Source organism: Phalangium opilio, unplaced genomic scaffold (assembly GCF_054372755.1).
Source record: "Phalangium opilio isolate 3A_F unplaced genomic scaffold, DU_Popi_V2 ptg000046l_1, whole genome shotgun sequence".
NCBI classification, from domain to species: Eukaryota; Metazoa; Arthropoda; class Arachnida; order Opiliones; family Phalangiidae; genus Phalangium; species Phalangium opilio.
Window position 1 is genome coordinate 596942 of NW_028324169.1, and position 24470 is coordinate 621411.

Sequence of the window (24470 nt, forward strand, 5' to 3'; positions counted from 1 at the left end):
ACGGATCATTGCGTTTATTTTAGCTTAATTGACATAACGCGTATGATACAAGGGAATAGCTCAGTGGTAGAGCATTCGACTGCAGATCGAGAGGTCCTTGGTTCAAACTCGAGTTCGCCCTATAACAGCACGGATCATTGCGTTTATTTTAGCTTAATTGACATAACGCGTATGATACAAGGGAATAGCTCAGTGGTAGAGCATTCGACTGCAGATCGAGAGATCCTTGGTTCAAACCCGAGTTCGTCCTATAACAGCACGGATCATTGCGTTTATTTTAACTTAATTTACATAAGGCGTATGACGCAGCGGGAATAGCTCAGTGGTAGAGCATTCGACTGCAGATCGGGAGGTCCTTGGTTTAAACCCGAGTTCTCCGTATAACAGCACGGATCATTGCGTTTATTTTAAATTAGTTGACATAACGTGTGTGATGCAGGGGGAATAGCTCAGTGGTAGAGCATTCGACTGCAGATCGAGAGGTCCTTGGTTCAAACCCGAGTTCGTCCTATAACAGCACGGATCATTGCGTTTATTTTAACTTAATTTACATAAGGCGTATGACGAAGGGGGAATAGCTCAGTGGTAGAGCATTCGACTGCAGATCGAGAGGTCCTTGGTTCAAACCCGAGTTCCTGTTATAACATACGGATCATTGCGTTTATTTTAATTTAATTGACATTACGCGTATGATGATGGGGGAATAGCTAAGTGGTAGAGCATTAGAGTGCAGATCGAGAGGTCCTTGGTTCAAACCCTAGTTCTCCCTATAACAGCACGGATCGTTGCGTTTCTTTTAACTTAATTTACATAAGGCGTATGACGAAGGGGGAATAGCTCAGTGGTAGAGCATTCGACTGCAGATCGGGAGGTCCTTGGATCAAACCCGAGTTCTCCCTATAACAGCACGGATCATTGCGTTTATTTTAACTTAATTGGCACAACGCGTATGATGGAGAGGGAATAGCTCAGTGGTAGAGCATTCGACTGCAGATCGAGAGGTCCTTGGTTTAAACCCGAGTTCCCCCTATAAAATACAAATCATTGCGTTTATTTTAATTTAATTGACATTACGCGTATGATGAAGGGGGAATAGCGCAGTGGTAGAGCATTCGACTGCGGATCGACAGGTCCTTGGTTCAAACCAGAGTTCTCCCTATAACAGCACGGATAGTTGCGTTTATTTTAACTTAATTGACATAACGCGCATGATGAAGGGGGAATAGCTCAGTGGTAGAGCATTCGACTGCAGATCGAGAGGTCTTTGGTTCAAACCCGAGTTCGTCCTATAACAGCACGGATCATTGCGTTTATTTTAACTTCATTGACATAACGCGTATGATGCAGGGGGAATAGCTCAGTGGTAGAGCATTCGACTGCATATCGAGAGGTCCTTAGTTCAAACCCGAGATCGCCCTATAACAGCACGGATCATTGCGTTTATGTTAGCTTAAATGACAAAACGCGTATGATACAAGGGAATAGCTCAGTGGTAGAACATTCGACTGCAGATCAAGAGGTCCTTGGTTCAAACCCGAGATCGCCCTACAACAGCACGGATCATTGCGTTTATTTTAAATTAATTGACAAAACGCGTATGACGAAGGGGGAATGGCTCAGTGGTAGAGCATTCGAATGCAGATCGAGAGGTCCTTGGTTCAAACCCGAGTTCGTCCTATAACAGCACGGATCATTGCGTTTATTTTAACTTAATTTACATAAGGCGTATGACGAAGGGGGAATAGCTCAGTGGTAGAGCATTCGACTGCAGATCGAGAGGTCTTTGGTTCAAACCCGAGTTCCTGTTATAACATACGGATCATTGCGTTTATTTTAATTTAATTGACATTACGCGTATGATGATGGGGGAATAGCTCAGTGGTAGAGCATTCGACTGCAGATCGAGAGGTCCTTGGTTCAAACAAGAGTTCTCCCTATAACAGCACGGATCATTGCGTTTATTTTAGCTTAATTGACATAACGCGTATGATACAAGGGAATAGCTCAGTGGTAGAGCATTCGACTGCAGATCGAGAGGTCCTTGGTTCAAACTCGAGTTCGCCCTATAACAGCACGGATCATTGCGTTTATTTTAGCTTAATTGACATAACGCGTATGATACAAGGGAATAGCTCAGTGGTAGAGCATTCGACTGCAGATCGAGAGATCCTTGGTTCAAACCCGAGTTCGTCCTATAACAGCACGGATCATTGAGTTTATTTTAACTTAATTTACATAAGGCGTATGACGCAGCGGGAATAGCTCAGTGGTAGAGCATTCGACTGCAGATCGGGAGGTCCTTGGTTTAAACCCGAGTTCTCCCTATAACAGCACGGATCATTGCGTTTATTTTAAATTAGATGACATAACGTCTGTGATGCAGAGGGAATAGCTCAGTGGTAGAGCATTCGACTGCAGATCGAGAGGTCCTTGGTTCAAACCCGAGATCGCCGTATAACAGCACGGATCATTGCGTTTATTTTAACTTAATTGACAAAACGCGTATGACGAAGGGGGAATGGCTCAGTGGTAGAGCATTCGAATGCAGATCGAGAGGTCCTTGGTTCAAACCCGAGTTCGTCCTATAACAGCACGGATCATTGCGTTTATTTTAACTTAATTTACATAAGGCGTATGACGAAGGGGGAATAGCTCAGTGGTAGAGCATTCGACTGCAGATCGAGAGGTCTTTGGTTCAAACCCGAGTTCCTGTTATAACATACGGATCATTGCGTTTATTTTAATTTAATTGACATTACGCGTATGATGATGGGGGAATAGCTCAGTGGTAGAGCATTCGACTGCAGATCGAGAGGTCCTTGGTTCAAACAAGAGTTCTCCCTATAACAGCACGGATCATTGCGTTTATTTTAGCTTAATTGACATAACGCGTATGATACAAGGGAATAGCTCAGTGGTAGAGCATTCGACTGCAGATCGAGAGGTCCTTGGTTCAAACTCGAGTTCGCCCTATAACAGCACGGATCATTGCGTTTATTTTAGCTTAATTGACATAACGCGTATGATACAAGGGAATAGCTCAGTGGTAGAGCATTCGACTGCAGATCGAGAGATCCTTGGTTCAAACCCGAGTTCGTCCTATAACAGCACGGATCATTGAGTTTATTTTAACTTAATTTACATAAGGCGTATGACGCAGCGGGAATAGCTCAGTGGTAGAGCATTCGACTGCAGATCGGGAGGTCCTTGGTTTAAACCCGAGTTCTCCCTATAACAGCACGGATCATTGCGTTTATTTTAAATTAGATGACATAACGTCTGTGATGCAGAGGGAATAGCTCAGTGGTAGAGCATTCGACTGCAGATCGAGAGGTCCTTGGTTCAAACCCGAGATCGCCGTATAACAGCACGGATCATTGCGTTTATTTTAACTTAATTGACAAAACGCGTATGACGAAGGGGGAATGGCTCAGTGGTAGAGCATTCGAATGCAGATCGAGAGGTCCTTGGTTCAAACCCGAGTTCGTCCTATAACAGCACGGATCATTGCGTTTATGTTAGCTTAAATGACAAAACGCGTATGATACAAGGGAATAGCTCAGTGGTAGAGCATTCGACTGCAGATCGAGAGGTCCTTGGTTCAAACCCGAGATCGCCCTATAACAGCACGGATCATTGCGTTTATTTTAACTTAATTGACAAAACGCGTATGACGAAGGGGGAATGGCTCAGTGGTAGAACATTCGAATGCAGATCGAGAGGTCCTTGGTTCAAACCCGAGTTCTCCCTATAACAGCACGGATCATTGCGTTTATGTTAGCTTAAATGACAAAACGCGTATGATACAAGGGAATACCTCAGTGGTATAGTATTCGACTGCAGATCGAGAGGTCTTTGGTTCAAACCCGAGTTCGTCCTATAACAGCACGGATCATTGCGTTTATTTTAACTTAATTGACATAACGCGTATGATGCAGGGGGAATAGCTCAGTGGTAGAGCATTCGACTGCAGATCGGGAGGTCCTTGGTTCAAACCAGAGTTCTCCCTATAACAGCACGGATCATTGCGTTAATTATAGCTTAAATGACATAACGCGTATGATACAAGGGAATAGCTCAGTGGTAGAACATTCGACTGCAGATCAAGAGGTCCTTGGTTCAAACCTGAGATCGCCCTACAACAGCACGGATCATTGCGTTTATTTTAACATAATTGACAAAACGCGTATGACGAAGGGGGAATAGCTCAGTGGTAGAGCATTCGACTGCAGATCGGGAGGTCCTTGGTTCAAACCCGAGTTCTCACTATAACAGCACGGATCATTTCGTTTATTTTAACTTAATTGACATAACGCGTATGATGCAGGGGGAATAGCCCAGTGGTAGAGCATTCGATTGCATATCGAGAGGTCCTTTGTTCCAACCCGAGTTCTCCCTTTAACAACACGGATCATAGCGTTTATTTTAACTTAATTGACATAACGCGTATGATGCAGGAGGAATAGCTCAGTGGTAGAGCATTCGACTGCAGATCGAGAGGTCCTTGGTTCAAACAAGAGTTCTCCCTATAACAGCACGGATCATTGCGTTTATTTTAGCTTAATTGACATAACGCGTATGATACAAGGGAATAGCTCAGTGGTAGAGCATTCGACTGCAGATCGAGAGGTCCTTGGTTCAAACTCGAGTTCGCCCTATAACAGCACGGATCATTGCGTTTATTTTAGCTTAATTGACATAACGCGTATGATACAAGGGAATAGCTCAGTGGTAGAGCATTCGACTGCAGATCGAGAGATCCTTGGTTCAAACCCGAGTTCGTCCTATAACAGCACGGATCATTGCGTTTATTTTAACTTAATTTACATAAGGCGTATGACGAAGGGGGAATAGCTCAGTGGTAGAGCATTCGACTGCAGATCGATAGGTCCTTGGTTCAAACCCGAGTTCCTGTTATAACATACGGATCATTGCGTTTATTTTAATTTAATTGACATTACGCGTATGATGATGGGGGAATAGCTCAGTGGTAGAGCATTAGAGTGCAGATCGAGAGGTCCTTGGTTCAAACCCTAGTTCTCCATATAACAGCACGGATCGTTGCGTTTCTTTTAACTTAATTTACATAAGGCGTATGACGAAGGGGGAATAGCTCAGTGGTAGAGCATTCGACTGCAGATCGGGAGGTTCTTGGATCAAACCCGAGTTCTCCCTATAACAGCACGGATCATTGCGTTTATTTTAACTTAATTGGCACAACGCGTATGATGGAGAGGGAATAGCTCAGTGGTAGAGCATTCGACTGCAGATCGAGAGGTCCTTGGTTTAAACCCGAGTTCCGCCTATAAAATACAAATCATTGCGTTTATTTTAATTTAATTGACATTACGCGTATGATGAAGGGGAATAGCGCAGTGGTAGAGCATTCGACTGCGGATCGACAGGTCCTTGGTTCAAACCAGAGTTCTCCCTATAACAGCACGGATAGTTGCGTTTATTTTAACTTAATTGACATAACGCGCATGATGAAGGGGGAATAGCTCAGTGGTAGAGCATTCGACTGCAGATCGAGAGGTCCTTGGTTCAAACCCGAGTTCTCCATATAACAGCATGGATCATTGCTTTTATTTTAACTTAATTGACATAACGCGTATGATGCAGAGGGAATAGCTCAGTGGTAGAGCATTCGACTGCAGATCGAGATGTACTTAGTTCAAACCCGAGTTATCCCTATAACAGCACGGATCGTTGCGTTTATTTTAACTTAATTGACATAACGCGCATGAAGAAGTGGGAATAGCTCAGTGGTAGAGCATTCGACTGCGGATCGAGAGGTCCTTGGTTCAAACCAGAGTTCTCCCTATAACAGCACGGATCGTTGCGTTTATTTTAACTTAATTGACATAACGCGCATGACGATTGGGGAATAGCTCAGTGGTAGAGCATTCGACTGCAGATCGGGAGGTCCTTGGATCAAACCCGAGTTCTCCCTATAACAGCACGGATCATTGCGTTTATTTTAACTTAATTGGCACAACGCGTAAGATGCAGAGGGAATAGCTCAGTGGTAGAGCATTCGACTGCATATCGAGAGGTCCTTGGTTTAAACCCGAGTTCCCCCTATAAAATACGGATCATTGCGTTTATTTTAATTTAATTGACATAACGCGTATGATACAAGGGAATAGCTCAGTGGTAGAGCATTCGACTGCAGATCGAGAGTAGGTAGAAAATGCCGATTCAAATTCACTTGGTATTCAATGGTATCGATGGTATCGATGGTATTCAATGGTATCGATGGTATCAACGGTATCACGATGGTATCGACGCCATTTTTTTCTCTGTGGTATTTTTTTTTTCTCGGCGCCATCTTGTTTTTCTCTGACGTCATTCTCGGCGCCATTTTTTTCTTCTCGGTGGTATTTTCTTCTCGGCGCCATTTTGTTTTTATTTGGGCTCTGACGTCATCGTTTCTTCTCGGCGCCATTTTGTTTTTATTTGGGCGGGAAATTTGAAAATGTTAAGCCTTATCTGACTTCAATCAAGACCAAAGTTCATTGTGATTTTCAAAATCCTGAGTTTGCTGATAAGGCAAGCAAAGATTAGGATGTCATACTACAGTTATAATATATTAGGAACTGAACGTCTTATATACTAAGATATTTTGGGAATGGTGACAGACGGCATACATTCTGATTCAAACCTTAATATTAATTAATGTATACCATTAATAATAATTTTATTGACTTAACAGGGTGCAACGCACGCTAACTTAAATAATTGTCGATGAAAATAATTAAAATTAATGACATTTATTTAAGTATTTAAGAAAAACTGGAAATTCAAAACACTTCAAAACTTTGACACGAAATTTGAAATTGTTAAGCCTTTGCGTGGGTAATTTTAATATCGGGTATAAAACCAAACCAAACCTAACCTATTCTATTGTGCTTGAAAGTGATGTTAAATGAATGAAAAGTCGTTGAAAGTGTTGTTAAATTAATAAAAAGTCGTTGAAATGGTTGAGAAAAAGATGGTTGAATGCGCTTATAAATGACTAAAAAGTGGTTGAAAGTGCCGTTAAATGTCTAAAACATTAATGGAAACGTCTTTAAATGAATAAAACATTAATTAAAATGTCATTAAATGACTAAACATGATAGAAAATGTCGTTAAATTACTGAAAAGCGGTTGGAGGTGTTGTGAAATGGGTAAAATTTGGTTGAATGTGTTGTTCAATGACTAAATCGTGCGTGAAAGTGCTGTTAAATGAATAAAAAGTCGTTGAAAGGGTTGAGAAAAAGATGGTTGAACTTGTTGATAAATGACTAAAATGTGGTTGAAAGAGTCGTTAAATGACTAATACATGATAGAAAATGTCGTTAAATTACTGAAAAGCGGTTGGAGGTGTTGTTAAATGGGTAAAATTTGGTTGAAAGTGTTGTTAAATGACTAAATCGTACGTGAAAGTGCTGTTAAATGAATAAAAAGTTGTTGAAAGGGTTGAGAAAAAGATGGTTGAACTTGCTGATAAATGACTAAAATGTGGTTGAAAGTGTCGTTAAATGACTGAAATGTGGTTGAAAGTGTCGTTAAACGACTAAAATGTGGTTGAAAGAGTCGTTAAATGACTAATACATGATAGAAAATGTCGTTAAATTACTAAAAAGCGGTTGGAGGTGTTGTTAAATGGGTAAAATTTGGTTGAAAGTGTTGTTAAATGACTAAATCGTGCGTGAAAGTGCTGTTAAATGAATAAAAAGTCGTTGAAAGGGTTGAGAAAAAGATGGTTGAACTTGTTGATAAATGACTAAAATGTGGTTGAAAGTGTCGTTAAATTACTAACACATTAATGGAAACTTCGTTAAATGACTATTTATTTAAGTGGGTGTTGCTTGTCTCCGAAACAAAACATACAAATAATAAGAAAACTTGGTAAGAACTGTTTGTAAATATAAGTTATAAGCTGAATATTAAGCCTCGGATCCCTGTTTACAGTATATGGTAGTAGATATGCAATATTTCACCTATAAAATAAATTCAACTCACCATTTAAAACCATTCCGGAGGAGAATTAAAATGTTTAGACTGGTTTACATGTGGTGGTGGTTTGAAATATCTAGATATGTGAATGGACACGTTGCCGGCGATAAAAAAGAACCGATAAGAAGTATGGAATCTTCTATCGATAAGATATGTTTCCACGTGGTAGGAAAATTTCCAGATAGTAAACTAGAACAGAAACTAGAACTATTTATCGATAAGATATCTTTCCACGTGGCGACGGAAACCAGAACCGAAACTAGAACTGTTTATCGATATCTTTCCACGTGGTGGGCGTAAACCAGAACCGATAACTGAAACAAGAACTGTTTATCGATATATTTCCACATGGCATGGGTAAACCAGAACCGATATCGTGCTATTTCCAAACTTATCGATGTCTTGGAGATCTTATCGGGCTTATCAAAGGTTTCTCAAGTATAAAAACTCCTGCACGTGGCGATAAGATATGTTTCTACGTGGTAGGAAAATTTCCAGATAGTATAGTAAACCAGAACCGAAACTAGAACTATTTATCGATAAGATATATTTCCACGTGGTGGGGGTAAACCAGAACCGATAACGGAAACAAGAACTGTTTATCGATATCTTTCCACGTGGTGGGGAAAAACCAGAACCGATATCGTGCTATTTCCAAGCTTATCGATGTCTTCATCGAGTGTTATCAGACTTATCAAAGGTCTTTGAGTTTATCGGGCATAAAAACTCAGGCACACGATGATAAGATCATTCTACGGCTAACCCAACTCTCTCCAGCAACTAAAGTACCAGCAGGACTCTCTCTCTCACCGCAGGAAACTCTACGCTAATGTAAGTACACTCTCCGGAGTCTAAAATTCTATCCTTAATTAAATATATATATAGAACATGACTTAGACATTTAGAATATTTCTAGAGATAGGTTTAAATTATATGTGTGTGGATTTTAATTAATTTGTTTTTCTCTAATTAGGGACACCACCAATATCTTCGAAATATCATCCACGAAGTCCGTCTCGGTTACTCCTGACTGTAAAGTTAGACTAGGCTTAACGGACGGTTCAACCGGCATCACGTTGACGGAGGCTGAATATTATCAACTCTACGGAATGCGGGAACAAGTAACCAACTATTTCCTGAATGATGGTGCTACACCGTCGTCTTCGTTCTTTGATGGGTCGAACCTGAAACGTATCGAACTGAATATGTACCAGGATTGGAAAGTACTCAACATTCGTGAGATGAGGGCGGGAAGTGGTGTAAACTACGGAACACTCTACCCGACCAGGATTGGGTTTGCAATTGGAGCCGTCCTTTGGGGAAAACTTTTGGAGAAGCACGATCAAGTGGTAACATTTCTAAACGCCGCTAAGCGCGTGTCCTCGGAGGTCGACGAGATTGTTAAACAACAACTGACCAAGTACATAAAGGATGCCTGCAACGGTTGTATCATATCCCACGGATCTCAGCTACAACACGAGTGCATGACTATGGACTGGATTGAACGCGTGAATTTACATTACGAAAATGCTGTTAATAATTTAGATATCAATGTAATTATCCAATTGTTTAATAATTCAACATTTTTAAGTATGGAATTTTGTAAAAGAATTGCTTCAAATGTAATATGTTATTCAAAACTTGCTTTATGAATAAAACTTGAAAAATATTGAAGTCTTATCATTTATAATGAATAATTAAATAGGTTAGTTTAAATTAGGCCTAATTTTTTTGTGAATTAGAAGGTTCGCATCCTCGAAATGACTAAAAATCTAAATTTCGCACATTTTATTAATGTTTTACGGGGTCCATCTCCACATGCTATAATTATATCGCGGACTTTCTATAACTACGTCTGACCTCCATTGTCTAAACGTGAAAGATTTATATCAATATAATATGGTTGAAAATGTATTTAAGACGAGTTGTATCTTTAAAACCATTCCGGAGGAGAATTAAAATGCTAAGACTGGTTTACACGTGGTGGTGGTTTGAAATATCTAGATACGTGAATAGACACGTTGCCGGCGATAAACAAGAACCGATAAGAAATATGGAATCTTCTATCGATAAGATATGTTTCCACGTGGTAGGAAAATTTCCAGATAGTAAACCAGAACCTAAACTAGAACCATTTATCGATAAGATATCTTTCCACGTCGCGGGGGTAAACTAGAACCGAAACTAGAACTGTTTATCAATATATTTCCACATGGCGGGGGTAAACGAGAACCGATAACCGATATCACTCACGCTATTTCCAAACTTATCGGGCTTATCGATGTCTTCATCGAAACTAGAAATCTTATCGGGTTTATCGATGTTTTCATTGAGACTAGAAATCTTATCGGGCTTATCAAAGGTCTCCGGTTTATCATGTATAAAAACTCCTGCACGTGGCGATAAGATCATTTTACGGCTAACCCAGCTCTCTCCAGCAACTAAATACCACAGCAGCGGAATTCAGCAACTATAGTCCCGCAGGAAACTCTACGTTATAATGTAAGTACACTCTCTGGAATCTAAATTTCTTAGTTTGTAATTATATACATATAGTGCATGACCATAGTAATTTAAATTACTTAAATTAATATATATTAAATTATATATAACTAAATTTGTTCCTAAATCATCTTTAATGTAAGTATGATTTTTTTATGTTAAACCTGATATTTACGTATAACCTCTATTTCTTTCGATATTATATTTTGTTCTCTGAGTATACTATATACTAGATCTTTCTCTCTCAATATTTTATTTTGTTCTCTGGGTATTTTATATACGATATCTTTCTCTCGATTTCAACAGGGATGCACTCAAGGAAGAGTTGGAGAAATTGGGATTCGGCACTGTACCCGTTAGTGGAGAATTGGAGTGCCCCTATTGCGAGGGCGAGTTAAAGGAGTCCCCCGATTGCGGAAAACTTAACCACTATTGTATTTCACCGGAATGTGAAAGATTTCGGAGGGTCGTCCTTGTCCAGAGGAAAACCATCCTAAGGATTCCAACCACCGCCGAGTCTCGGCACTTATTGGACGCCCGGAACCATTGCGCTGAATGCGGGCAGTATAAGCGCGTCATTAAAAGTATTTGTCCATGTCGGGAGTGGGTAAAGGAAAACGAATGATGTATTTCAATTGTTTTGATTAAAAAAGAATATTTTGCACCGTCCTTAATGTGTATGCATACATTTTTTTTAAACTATTTTAAATCTGATGTTTTCATTGTTATTTACAAACATTCCATATCTACAGCTTAACACAGCACAGCCGCATTTATCACGATGTCAGAGATTAGCCGTATTTAAAAAACATTTACTCTTGACTTCTATTTCAAAGCCCAATAACCTAAATTTCTATAAGATGTTATGGTGCAATCCCTAAGGCTTGACAATGAATTCCTAGAAGAGACGCCTTACTCTTAACCGAGATACATTAAAAACCTGTAAATTTCTGATTTTACAATGTTTTTGTTTGGTGCGATGTAGACTATAGATAAATCCATCAACCCACTTTAAAGGTTTAGGAAAAACGAATGTTCAAGGTGGCAGGTGCAGGGTGTAAAACGGGTGATTTGAATGCTCAAGCTAAATAACACAAAATCGTTGAAACACCATACGTTTAACATTAATTTCCAGTTTTATATTATCGCAGTTTGGTTTCCAATTAATTTATGAGGATTTGTGTAAGAGACCACGTTGTCAATTGACTGAAATGCGATTGATTTAGTTCTTAAGAAACTTAAAAGCGATTGAAACTGACATGAAATGACTACAGCTCAATTAAGAGTATCAGCAAAACTCTTAAAAACTACGTTCAAGCTTCTTTAAATGTATTTATGTTTAATGACTAGTGGTACGGTAAAAAAGTGTTGCTATCCTACTTAAATGTTGTTAAAACGATGTCAAATAAACAAATTTCAATAAAACGTGGAATGACTAACAATGCAGATGAAATTTTCGCTATTCATTCTACTTAAAATTTACCAATGTTTCACATATTCTTCTAAACAAAATGGAATTTCAAACCATTAATGACTGATATGCCATAACCCTGGCACGCTTGGGAGATACAGAACCTTATTCACAGTGTATTTGGAATAGAATAGGTTAGGTTTGGTTTTCAATGGGGTTAATTTTCCGAAAACCCAAGAAATGCCACTGCTCATGGATAAAAAGGTCAAGTCTCTAAACCTCACGGCTAGGGGGGGCCGCCTAATAAAACACGCACCGGCGAATAACAAAAACACGCGTGCGGCGGCCCTCCCAGCCTTGAGGTTTAGAGACTTGACCTTTTTATCCATGAGCAGTGGCATTTCTTGGGTTTTCGGAAAATTAACCCCATTGAAAACCAAACCTAACCTATTCTATTCCAAATACACTGTGAATAAGGTTCTGTATCTCCCAAGCGTGCCAGGGTTATGGCATATCAGTCATTAATGGTTTGAAATTCCATTTTGTTTAGAAGAATATGTGAAACATTGGTAAATTTTAAGTAGAATGAATAGCGAAAATTTCATCTGCATTGTTAGTCATTCCACGTTTTATTGAAATTTGTTTATTTGACATCGTTTTAACAACATTTAAGTAGGATAGCAACACTTTTTTACCGTACCACTAGTCATTAAACATAAATACATTTAAAGAAGCTTGAACGTAGTTTTTAAGAGTTTTGCTGATACTCTTAATTGAGCTGTAGTCATTTCATGTCAGTTTCAATCGCTTTTAAGTTTCTTAAGAACTAAATCAATCGCATTTCAGTCAATTGACAACGTGGTCTCTTACACAAATCCTCATAAATTAATTGGAAACCAAACTGCGATAATATAAAACTGGAAATTAATGTTAAACGTATGGTGTTTCAACGATTTTGTGTTATTTAGCTTGAGCATTCAAATCACCCGTTTTACACCCTGCACCTGCCACCTTGAACATTCGTTTTTCCTAAACCTTTAAAGTGGGTTGATGGATTTATCTATAGTCTACATCGCACCAAACAAAAACATTGTAAAATCAGAAATTTACAGGTTTTTAATGTATCTCGGTTAAGAGTAAGGCGTCTCTTCTAGGAATTCATTGTCAAGCCTTAGGGATTGCACCATAACATCTTATAGAAATTTAGGTTATTGGGCTTTGAAATAGAAGTCAAGAGTAAATGTTTTTTAAATACGGCTAATCTCTGACATCGTGATAAATGCGGCTGTGCTGTGTTAAGCTGTAGATATGGAATGTTTGTAAATAACAATGAAAACATCAGATTTAAAATAGTTTAAAAAAAATGTATGCATACACATTAAGGACGGTGCAAAATATTCTTTTTTAATCAAAACAATTGAAATACATCATTCGTTTTCCTTTACCCACTCCCGACATGGACAAATACTTTTAATGACGCGCTTATACTGCCCGCATTCAGCGCAATGGTTCCGGGCGTCCAATAAGTGCCGAGACTCGGCGGTGGTTGGAATCCTTAGGATGGTTTTCCTCTGGACAAGGACGACCCTCCGAAATCTTTCACATTCCGGTGAAATACAATAGTGGTTAAGTTTTCCGCAATCGGGGGACTCCTTTAACTCGCCCTCGCAATAGGGGCACTCCAATTCTCCACTAACGGGTACAGTGCCGAATCCCAATTTCTCCAACTCTTCCTTGAGTGCATCCCTGTTGAAATCGAGAGAAAGATATCGTATATAAAATACCCAGAGAACAAAATAAAATATTGAGAGAGAAAGATCTAGTATATAGTATACTCAGAGAACAAAATATAATATCGAAAGAAATAGAGGTTATACGTAAATATCAGGTTTAACATAAAAAAAATCATACTTACATTAAAGATGATTTAGGAACAAATTTAGTTATATATAATTTAATATATATTAATTTAAGTAATTTAAATTACTATGGTCATGCACTATATGTATATAATTACAAACTAAGAAATTTAGATTCCAGAGAGTGTACTTACATTATAACGTAGAGTTTCCTGCGGGACTATAGTTGCTGAATTCCGCTGCTGTGGTATTTAGTTGCTGGAGAGAGCTGGGTTAGCCGTAAAATGATCTTATCGCCACGTGCAGGAGTTTTTATACATGATAAACCGGAGACCTTTGATAAGCCCGATAAGATTTCTAGTCTCAATGAAAACATCGATAAACCCGATAAGATTTCTAGTTTCGATGAAGACATCGATAAGCCCGATAAGTTTGGAAATAGCGTGAGTGATATCGGTTATCGGTTCTCGTTTACCCCCGCCATGTGGAAATATATTGATAAACAGTTCTAGTTTCGGTTCTAGTTTACCCCCGCGACGTGGAAAGATATCTTATCGATAAATGGTTCTAGTTTAGGTTCTGGTTTACTATCTGGAAATTTTCCTACCACGTGGAAACATATCTTATCGATAGAAGATTCCATATTTCTTATCGGTTCTTGTTTATCGCCGGCAACGTGTCTATTCACGTATCTAGATATTTCAAACCACCACCACGTGTAAACCAGTCTTAGCATTTTAATTCTCCTCCGGAATGGTTTTAAAGATACAACTCGTCTTAAATACATTTTCAACCATATTATATTGATATAAATCTTTCACGTTTAGACAATGGAGGTCAGACGTAGTTATAGAAAGTCCGCGATATAATTATAGCATGTGGAGATGGACCCCGTAAAACATTAATAAAATGTGCGAAATTTAGATTTTTAGTCATTTCGAGGATGCGAACCTTCTAATTCACAAAAAAATTAGGCCTAATTTAAACTAACCTATTTAATTATTCATTATAAATGATAAGACTTCAATATTTTTCAAGTTTTATTCATAAAGCAAGTTTTGAATAACATATTACATTTGAAGCAATTCTTTTACAAAATTCCATACTTAAAAATGTTGAATTATTAAACAATTGGATAATTACATTGATATCTAAATTATTAACAGCATTTTCGTAATGTAAATTCACGCGTTCAATCCAGTCCATAGTCATGCACTCGTGTTGTAGCTGAGATCCGTGGGATATGATACAACCGTTGCAGGCATCCTTTATGTACTTGGTCAGTTGTTGTTTAACAATCTCGTCGACCTCCGAGGACACGCGCTTAGCGGCGTTTAGAAATGTTACCACTTGATCGTGCTTCTCCAAAAGTTTTCCCCAAAGGACGGCTCCAATTGCAAACCCAATCCTGGTCGGGTAGAGTGTTCCGTAGTTTACACCACTTCCCGCCCTCATCTCACGAATGTTGAGTACTTTCCAATCCTGGTACATATTCAGTTCGATACGTTTCAGGTTCGACCCATCAAAGAACGAAGACGACGGTGTAGCACCATCATTCAGGAAATAGTTGGTTACTTGTTCCCGCATTCCGTAGAGTTGATAATATTCAGCCTCCGTCAACGTGATGCCGGTTGAACCGTCCGTTAAGCCTAGTCTAACTTTACAGTCAGGAGTAACCGAGACGGACTTCGTGGATGATATTTCGAAGATATTGGTGGTGTCCCTAATTAGAGAAAAACAAATTAATTAAAATCCACACACATATAATTTAAACCTATCTCTAGAAATATTCTAAATGTCTAAGTCATGTTCTATATATATATTTAATTAAGGATAGAATTTTAGACTCCGGAGAGTGTACTTACATTAGCGTAGAGTTTCCTGCGGTGAGAGAGAGAGTCCTGCTGGTACTTTAGTTGCTGGAGAGAGTTGGGTTAGCCGTAGAATGATCTTATCATCGTGTGCCTGAGTTTTTATGCCCGATAAACTCAAAGACCTTTGATAAGTCTGATAACACTCGATGAAGACATCGATAAGCTTGGAAATAGCACGATATCGGTTCTGGTTTTTCCCCACCACGTGGAAAGATATCGATAAACAGTTCTTGTTTCCGTTATCGGTTCTGGTTTACCCCCACCACGTGGAAATATATCTTATCGATAAATAGTTCTAGTTTCGGTTCTGGTTTACTATACTATCTGGAAATTTTCCTACCACGTAGAAACATATCTTATCGCCACGTGCAGGAGTTTTTATACTTGAGAAACCTTTGATAAGCCCGATAAGATCTCCAAGACATCGATAAGTTTGGAAATAGCACGATATCGGTTCTGGTTTACCCATGCCATGTGGAAATATATCGATAAACAGTTCTTGTTTCAGTTATCGGTTCTGGTTTACGCCCACCACGTGGAAAGATATCGATAAACAGTTCTAGTTTCGGTTCTGGTTTCCGTCGCCACGTGGAAAGATATCTTATCGATAAATAGTTCTAGTTTCTGTTCTAGTTTACTATCTGGAAATTTTCCTACCACGTGGAAACATATCTTATCGATAGAAGATTCCATACTTCTTATCGGTTCTTTTTTATCGCCGGCAACGTGTCCATTCACATATCTAGATATTTCAAACCACCACCACATGTAAACCAGTCTAAACATTTTAATTCTCCTCCGGAATGGTTTTAAATGGTGAGTTGAATTTATTTTATAGGTGAAATATTGCATATCTACTACCATATACTGTAAACAGGGATCCGAGGCTTAATATTCAGCTTATAACTTATATTTACAAACAGTTCTTACCAAGTTTTCTTATTATTTGTATGTTTTGTTTCGGAGACAAGCAACACCCACTTAAATAAATAGTCATTTAACGAAGTTTCCATTAATGTGTTAGTAATTTAACGACACTTTCAACCACATTTTAGTCATTTATCAACAAGTTCAACCATCTTTTTCTCAACCCTTTCAACGACTTTTTATTCATTTAACAGCACTTTCACGCACGATTTAGTCATTTAACAACACTTTCAACCAAATTTTACCCATTTAACAACACCTCCAACCGCTTTTTAGTAATTTCACGACATTTTCTATCATGTATTAGTCATTTAACGACTCTTTCAACCACATTTTAGTCATTTAACGACACTTTCAACCACATTTCAGTCATTTAACGACACTTTCAACCACATTTTAGTCATTTATCAGCAAGTTCAACCATCTTTTTCTCAACCCTTTCAACAACTTTTTATTCATTTAACAGCACTTTCACGTACGATTTAGTCATTTAACAACACTTTCAACCAAATTTTACCCATTTAACAACACCTCCAACCGCTTTTCAGTAATTTAACGACATTTTCTATCATGTATTAGTCATTTAACGACTCTTTCAACCACATTTTAGTCATTTATCAACAAGTTCAACCATCTTTTTCTCAACCCTTTCAACGACTTTTTATTCATTTAACAGCACTTTCACGCACGATTTAGTCATTGAACAACACATTCAACCAAATTTTACCCATTTCACAACACCTCCAACCGCTTTTCAGTAATTTAACGACATTTTCTATCATGTTTAGTCATTTAATGACATTTTAATTAATGTTTTATTCATTTAAAGACGTTTCCATTAATGTTTTAGACATTTAACGGCACTTTCAACCACTTTTTAGTCATTTATAAGCGCATTCAACCATCTTTTTCTCAACCATTTCAACGACTTTTTATTAATTTAACAACACTTTCAACGACTTTTCATTCATTTAACATCACTTTCAAGCACAATAGAATAGGTTAGGTTTGGTTTGGTTTTATACCCGAGATTAAAATTACCCACGCAAAGGCTTAACAATTTCAAATTTCGTGTCAAAGTTTTGAAGTGTTTTGAATTTCCAGTTTTTCTTAAATACTTAAATAAATGTCATTAATTTTAATTATTTTCATCGACAATTATTTAAGTTAGCGTGCGTTGCACCCTGTTAAGTCAATAAAATTATTATTAATGGTATACATTAATTAATATTAAGGTTTGAATCAGAATGTATGCCGTCTGTCACCATTCCCAAAATATCTTAGTATATAAGACGTTCAGTTCCTAATATATTATAACTGTAGTATGACATCCTAATCTTTGCTTGCCTTATCAGCAAACTCAGGATTTTGAAAATCACAATGAACTTTGGTCTTGATTGAAGTCAGATAAGGCTTAACATTTTCAAATTTCCCGCCCAAATAAAAACAAAATGGCGCCGAGAAGAAACGATGACGTCAGAGCCCAAATAAAAACAAAATGGCGCCGAGAAGAAAATAACACCGAGAAGAAAAAAATGGCGCCGAGAATGACGTCAGAGAAAAACAAGATGGCGCCGAGAAAAAAAAAATACCACAGAGAAAAAAATGGCGTCGATACCATCGTGATACCGTTGATACCATCGATACCATTGAATACCATCGATACCATCGATACCATTGAATACCAAGTGAATTTGAATCGGCATTTTCTACCTACTATCGAGAGGTCCTTGGTTCAAACTCGAGTTCGCCCTATAACAGCACGGATCATTGCGTTTATTTTAACTTAATTTACATAAGGCGTATGACGCAGCGGGAATAGCTCAGTGGTAGAGCATTCGACTGCAGATCGGGAGGTCCTTGGTTTAAACCCGAGTTCTCCCTATAACAGCACGGATCATTGCGTTTATTTTAAATTAGTTGACATAACGTCTGTGATGCAGAGGGAATAGCTCAGTGGTAGAGCATTCGAATGCAGATCGAGAGGTCCTTGGTTCAAACCCGAGTTCGCCATATAACAGCACGGATCATTGCGTTTATTTTAGCTTAATTGACATAACGCGTATGATACAAGGGAATAGCTCAGTGGTAGAGCATTCGACTGCAGATCGAGAGGTCCTTGGTTCAAACTCGAGTTCGCCCTATAACAGCACGGATCATTGCGTTTATTTTAACTTAATTTACATAAGGCGTATGACGCAGCGGGAATAGCTCAGTGGTAGAGCATTCGACTGCAGATCGGGAGGTCCTTGGTTTAAACCCGAGTTCTCCCTATAGCAGCACGGATCATTGCGTTTATTTTAAATTAGTTGACATAACGTCTGTGATGCAGAGGGAATAGCTCAGTGGTAGAGCATTCGATTGCATATCGAGAGGTCCTTTGTTCCAACCCGAGTTCTCCCTTTAACAACACGGATCATAGCGTTTATTTTAACTTAATTTACATAAGGCGTATGACGAAGGGGGAATAGCTCAGTGGTAGAGCATTCGACTGCAGATCGAGAGGTCCTTGGTTCAAACCCGAGTTCCTGTTATAACATACGGATCATTGCGTTTATTTTAATTTAATTGACATTACGCGTATGATGATGGGGGAATAGCTCAGTGGTAGAGCATTAGAGTGCAGATCGAGAGGTCCTTGGTTCAAACCCTAGTTCTCCCTATAACAGCACGGATCGTTGCGTTTATTTTAACTTAATTGACATAACGCGCATGATGAAGGGGGAATAGCTCAGTGGTAGAGCATTCGACTGCAGATCGAGAGGTCTTTGGTTCAAACCCGAGTTCGTCCTATAACAGCACGGATCATTGCGTTTATTTTAACTTAATTGACATAACGCGTATGATGCAGGGGGAATAGCTCAGTGGTAGAGCATTCGACTGCATATCGAGAGGTCCTTAGTTGAAACCCGAGATCGCCCTATAACAGCACGGATCATTGCGTTTATTTTAACTTAATTGACAAAACGCGTATGACGAAGGGGGAATGGCTCAGTGGTAGAGCATTCGAATGCAGATCGAGAGGTCCTTGGTTCAAACCCGAGTTCGTCCTATAACAGCACGGATCATTGCGTTTATTTTAACTTAATTTACATAAGGCGTATGACGCAGCGGGAATAGCTCAGTGGTAGAGCATTCCACTGCAGATCGGGAGGTCCTTGGTTCAAACCAGAGTTCTCCCTATAACAGCACGGATCATTGCGTTTATGTTAGCTTAAATGACAAAACGCGTATGATACAAGGGAATACCTCAGTGGTAGAGTATTCGACTGCAGATCGAGAGGTCTTTGGTTCAAACCCGAGTTCGTCCTATAACAGCACGGATCATTGCGTTTATTTTAACTTAATTGACATAACACGTATGATGCAGGGGGAATAGCTCAGTGGTAGAGCATTCGACTGCAGATCGGGAGGTCCTTGGTTCAAACCAGAGTTCTCCCTATAACAGCACGGATCATTGCGTTAATTTTAGCTTAAATGACATAACGCGTATGATACAAGGGAATAGCTCAGTGGTAGAACATTCGACTGCAGATCAAGAGGTCCTTGGTTCAAACCCGAGATCGCCCTACAACAGCACGGATCATTGCGTTTATTTTAACTTAATTGACAAAACGCGTATGACGAAGGGGGAATGGCTCAGTGGTAGAGCATTCGAATGCAGATCGAGAGGTCCTTGGTTCAAACCCGAGTTCGTCCTATAACAGCACGGATCATTGCGTTTATTTTAACTTAATTTACATAAGGCGTATGACGAAGGGGGAATAGCTCAGTGGTAGAGCATTCGACTGCAGATCGAGAGGTCTTTGGTTCAAACCCGAGTTCCTGTTATAACATACGGATCATTGCGTTTATTTTAATTTAATTGACATTACGCGTATGATGATGGGGGAATAGCTCAGTGGTAGAGCATTCGACTGCAGATCGAGAGGTCCTTGGTTCAAACAAGAGTTCTCCCTATAACAGCACGGATCATTGCGTTTATTTTAGCTTAATTGACATAACGCGTATGATACAAGGGAATAGCTCGGTGGTAGAGCATTCGACTGCAGATCGAGAGATCCTTGGTTCAAACCCGAGTTCGTCCTATAACAGCACGGATCATTGCGTTTATTTTAACTTAATTTACATAAGGCGTATGACGCAGCGGGAATAGCTCAGTGGTAGAGCATTCGACTGCAGATCGGGAGGTCCTTGGTTTAAACCCGAGTTCTCCCTATAACAGCACGGATCATTGCGTTTATTTTAAATTAGTTGACATAACGTCTGTGATGCAGAGGGAATAGCTCAGTGGTAGAGCATTCGACTGCAGATCGAGAGGTCCTTGGTTCAAACCCGAGATCGCCCTATAACAGCACGGATCATTGCGTTTATTTTAACTTAATTGACAAAACGCGTATGACGAAGGGGGAATGGCTCAGTGGTAGAGCATTCGAATGCAGATCGAGAGGTCCTTGGTTCAAACCCGAGTTCGTCCTATAACAGCACGGATCATTGCGTTTATTTTAACTTAATTTACATAAGGCGTATGACGCAGCGGGAATAGCTCAGTGGTAGAGCATTCCACTGCAGATCGGGAGGTCCTTGGTTCAAACCAGAGTTCTCCCTATAACAGCACGGATCATTGCGTGTATGTTAGCTTAAATGACAAAACGCGTATGATACAAGGGAATACCTCAGTGGTAGAGTATTCGACTGCAGATCGAGAGGTCTTTGGTTCAAACCCGAGTTCGTCCTATAACAGCACGGATCATTGCGTTTATTTTAACTTAATTGACATAACGCGTATGATGCAGGGGGAATAGCTCAGTGTTAGAGCATTCGACTGCAGATCGGGAGGTCCTTGGTTCAAACCAGAGTTCTCCCTATAACAGCACGGATCATTGCGTTAATTTTAGCTTAAATGACATAACGCGTATGATACAAGGGAATAGCTCAGTGGTAGAACATTCGACTGCAGATCAAGAGGTCCTTGGTTCAAACCCGAGATCGCCCTACAACAGCACGGATCATTGCGTTTATTTTAACTTAATTGACAAAACGCGTATGACGAAGGGGGAATGGCTCAGTGGTAGAGCATTCGAATGCAGATCGAGAGGTCCTTGGTTCAAACCCGAGTTCGTCCTATAACAGCACGGATCATTGCGTTTATTTTAACTTAATTTACATAAGGCGTATGACGAAGGGGGAATAGCTCAGTGGTAGAGCATTCGACTGCAGATCGAGAGGTCTTTGGTTCAAACCCGAGTTCCTGTTAAAACATACGGATCATTGCGTTTATTTTAATTTAATTGACATTACGCGTATGATGATGGGGGAATAGCTCAGTGGTAGAGCATTCGACTGCAGATCGAGAGGTCCTTGGTTCAAACAAGAGTTCTCCCTATAACAGCACGGATCATTGCGTTTATTTTAGCTTAATTGACATAACGCGTATGATACAAGGGAATAGCTCAGTGGTAGAGCATTCGACTGCAGATCGAGAGGTCCTTGGTTCAAACTCGAGTTCGCCCTATAACAGCACGGATCATTGCGTTTATTTTAGCTTAATTGACATAACGCGTATGATACAAGGGAATAGCTCAGTGGTAGAGCATTCGACTGCAGATCGAGAGATCCTTGGTTCAAACCCGAGTTCGTCCTATAAGAGCACGGATCATTGCGTTTATTTTAACTTAATTTACATAAGGCGTATGACGCAGCGGGAATAGCTCAGTGGTAGAGCATTCGACTGCAGATCGGGAGGTCCTTGGTTTAAACCCGAGTTCTCCCTATAACAGCACGGATCATTGCGTTTATTTTAAATTAGTTGACATAACGTCTGTGATGCAGAGGGAATAGCTCAGTGGTAGAGCATTCGACTGCAGATCGAGAGGTCCTTGGTTCAAACCCGAGATCGCCCTATAACAGCACGGATCATTGCGTTTATTTTAACTTAATTGACAAAACGCGTATGACGAAGGGGGAATGGCTCAGTGGTAGAGCATTCGAATGCAGATCGAGAGGTCCTTGGTTCAAACCCGAGTTCGTCCTATAACAGCACGGATCATTGCGTTTATTTTAACTTAATTTACATAAGGCGTATGACGCAGCGGGAATAGCTCAGTGGTAGAGCATTCCACTGCAGATCGGGAGGTCCTTGGTTCAAACCAGAGTTCTCCCTATAACAGCACGGATCATTGCGTTAATTTTAGCTTAAATGACATAACGCGTATGATACAAGGGAATAGCTCAGTGGTAGAACATTCGACTGCAGATCAAGAGGTCCTTGGTTCAAACCCGAGATCGCCCTACAACAGCACGGATCATTGCGTTTATTTTAACTTAATTGACAAAACGCGTATGACGAAGGGGGAATGGCTCAGTGGTAGAGCATTCGAATGCAGATCGAGAGGTCCTTGGTTCAAACCCGAGTTCGTCCTATAACAGCACGGATCATTGCGTTTATTTTAACTTAATTTACATAAGGCGTATGACGAAGGGGGAATAGCTCAGTGGTAGAGCATTCGACTGCAGATCGAGAGGTCTTTGGTTCAAACCCGAGTTCCTGTTATAACATACGGATCATTGCGTTTATTTTAATTTAATTGACATTACGCGTATGATGATGGGGGAATAGCTCAGTGGTAGAGCATTCGACTGCAGATCGAGAGGTCCTTGGTTCAAACTCGAGTTCGCCCTATAACAGCACGGATCATTGCGTTTATTTTAGCTTAATTGACATAACGCGTATGATACAAGGGAATAGCTCAGTGGTAGAGCATTCGACTGCAGATCGAGAGATCCTTGGTTCAAACCCGAGTTCGTCCTATAAGAAGAGCACGGATCATTGCGTTTATTTTAACTTAATTTACATAAGGCGTATGACGCAGCGGGAATAGCTCAGTGGTAGAGCATTCGACTGCAGATCGGGAGGTCCTTGGTTTAAACCCGAGTTCTCCCTATAACAGCACGGATCATTGCGTTTATTTTAAATTAGTTGACATAACGTCTGTGATGCAGAGGGAATAGCTCAGTGGTAGAGCATTCGACTGCAGATCGAGAGGTCCTTGGTTCAAACCCGAGATCGCCCTATAACAGCACGGATCATTGCGTTTATTTTAACTTAATTGACAAAACGCGTATGACGAAGGGGGAATGGCTCAGTGGTAGAGCATTCGAATGCAGATCGAGAGGTCCTTGGTTCAAACCCGAGTTCGTCCTATAACAGCACGGATCATTGCGTTTATTTTAACTTAATTTACATAAGGCGAATGACGCAGCGGGAATAGCTCAGTGGTAGAGCATTCCACTGCAGATCGGGAGGTCCTTGGTTCAAACCAGAGTTCTCCCTATAACAGCACGGATCATTGCGTTAATTTTAGCTTAAATGACATAACGCGTATGATACAAGGGAATAGCTCAGTGGTAGAACATTCGACTGCAGATCAAGAGGTCCTTGGTTCAAACCCGAGATCGCCCTACAACAGCACGGATCATTGCGTTTATTTTAACTTAATTGACAAAACGCGTATGACGAAGGGGGAATGGCTCAGTGGTAGAGCATTCGAATGCAGATCGAGAGGTCCTTGGTTCAAACCCGAGTTCGTCCTATAACAGCACGGATCATTGCGTTTATTTTAACTTAATTTACATAAGGCGTATGACGAAGGGGGAATAGCTCAGTGGTAGAGCATTCGACTGCAGATCGAGAGGTCTTTGGTTCAAACCCGAGTTCCTGTTATAACATACGGATCATTGCGTTTATTTTAATTTAATTGACATTACGCGTATGATGATGGGGGAATAGCTCAGTGGTAGAGCATTCGACTGCAGATCGAGAGGTCCTTGGTTCAAACAAGAGTTCTCCCTATAACAGCACGGATCATTGCGTTTATTTTAGCTTAATTGACA

General features: G+C 39.8%; 2 protein-coding genes and 1 non-coding gene across 7 annotated transcripts; 2 read left to right on the forward strand and 1 right to left on the reverse strand.

The window, feature by feature from the left end:
* Positions 1–5751: 5751 nt before the first annotated feature.
* On the forward strand, positions 5752–5823 carry TRNAR-GCG (transfer RNA arginine (anticodon GCG)). The gene has a single exon. It is a non-coding gene; the product is annotated as a tRNA-Arg (tRNA).
* A 1055-nt stretch (positions 5824–6878) lies between these two features.
* LOC149674146 (uncharacterized) lies at positions 6879–9673 on the forward strand. Of its 3 annotated transcripts, none has more exons than XM_089838625.1 (3): positions 6879–8169; positions 8256–8835; positions 8978–9673. In XM_089838625.1, coding segments are annotated over exons 2-3 (681 nt in total). In that variant the 5' UTR covers positions 6879–8169; positions 8256–8833; the 3' UTR covers positions 9657–9673. The 3 variants fall into 3 exon arrangements, with proteins under 3 accessions (XP_089694751.1, XP_089694750.1, XP_089694749.1); XM_089838624.1 differs by having other exon boundaries at positions 6879–7896; positions 7960–8835; XM_089838623.1 differs by having other exon boundaries at positions 6879–8835.
* Positions 9674–14803: 5130 nt separating this feature from the next.
* LOC149674147 (uncharacterized) lies at positions 14804–17997 on the reverse strand. Of its 3 annotated transcripts, none has more exons than XM_089838627.1 (3): positions 16581–17997; positions 15642–16517; positions 14804–15499 (listed from the first exon to the last, which is right to left on the reverse strand). In XM_089838627.1, coding segments are annotated over exons 2-3 (681 nt in total). In that variant the 5' UTR covers positions 15644–16517; positions 16581–17997; the 3' UTR covers positions 14804–14820. The 3 variants fall into 3 exon arrangements, with proteins under 3 accessions (XP_089694753.1, XP_089694754.1, XP_089694752.1); XM_089838628.1 differs by having other exon boundaries at positions 15642–16221; positions 16308–17997; XM_089838626.1 differs by having other exon boundaries at positions 15642–17997.
* Between the last annotated feature and the right edge of the window lie 6473 nt (positions 17998–24470).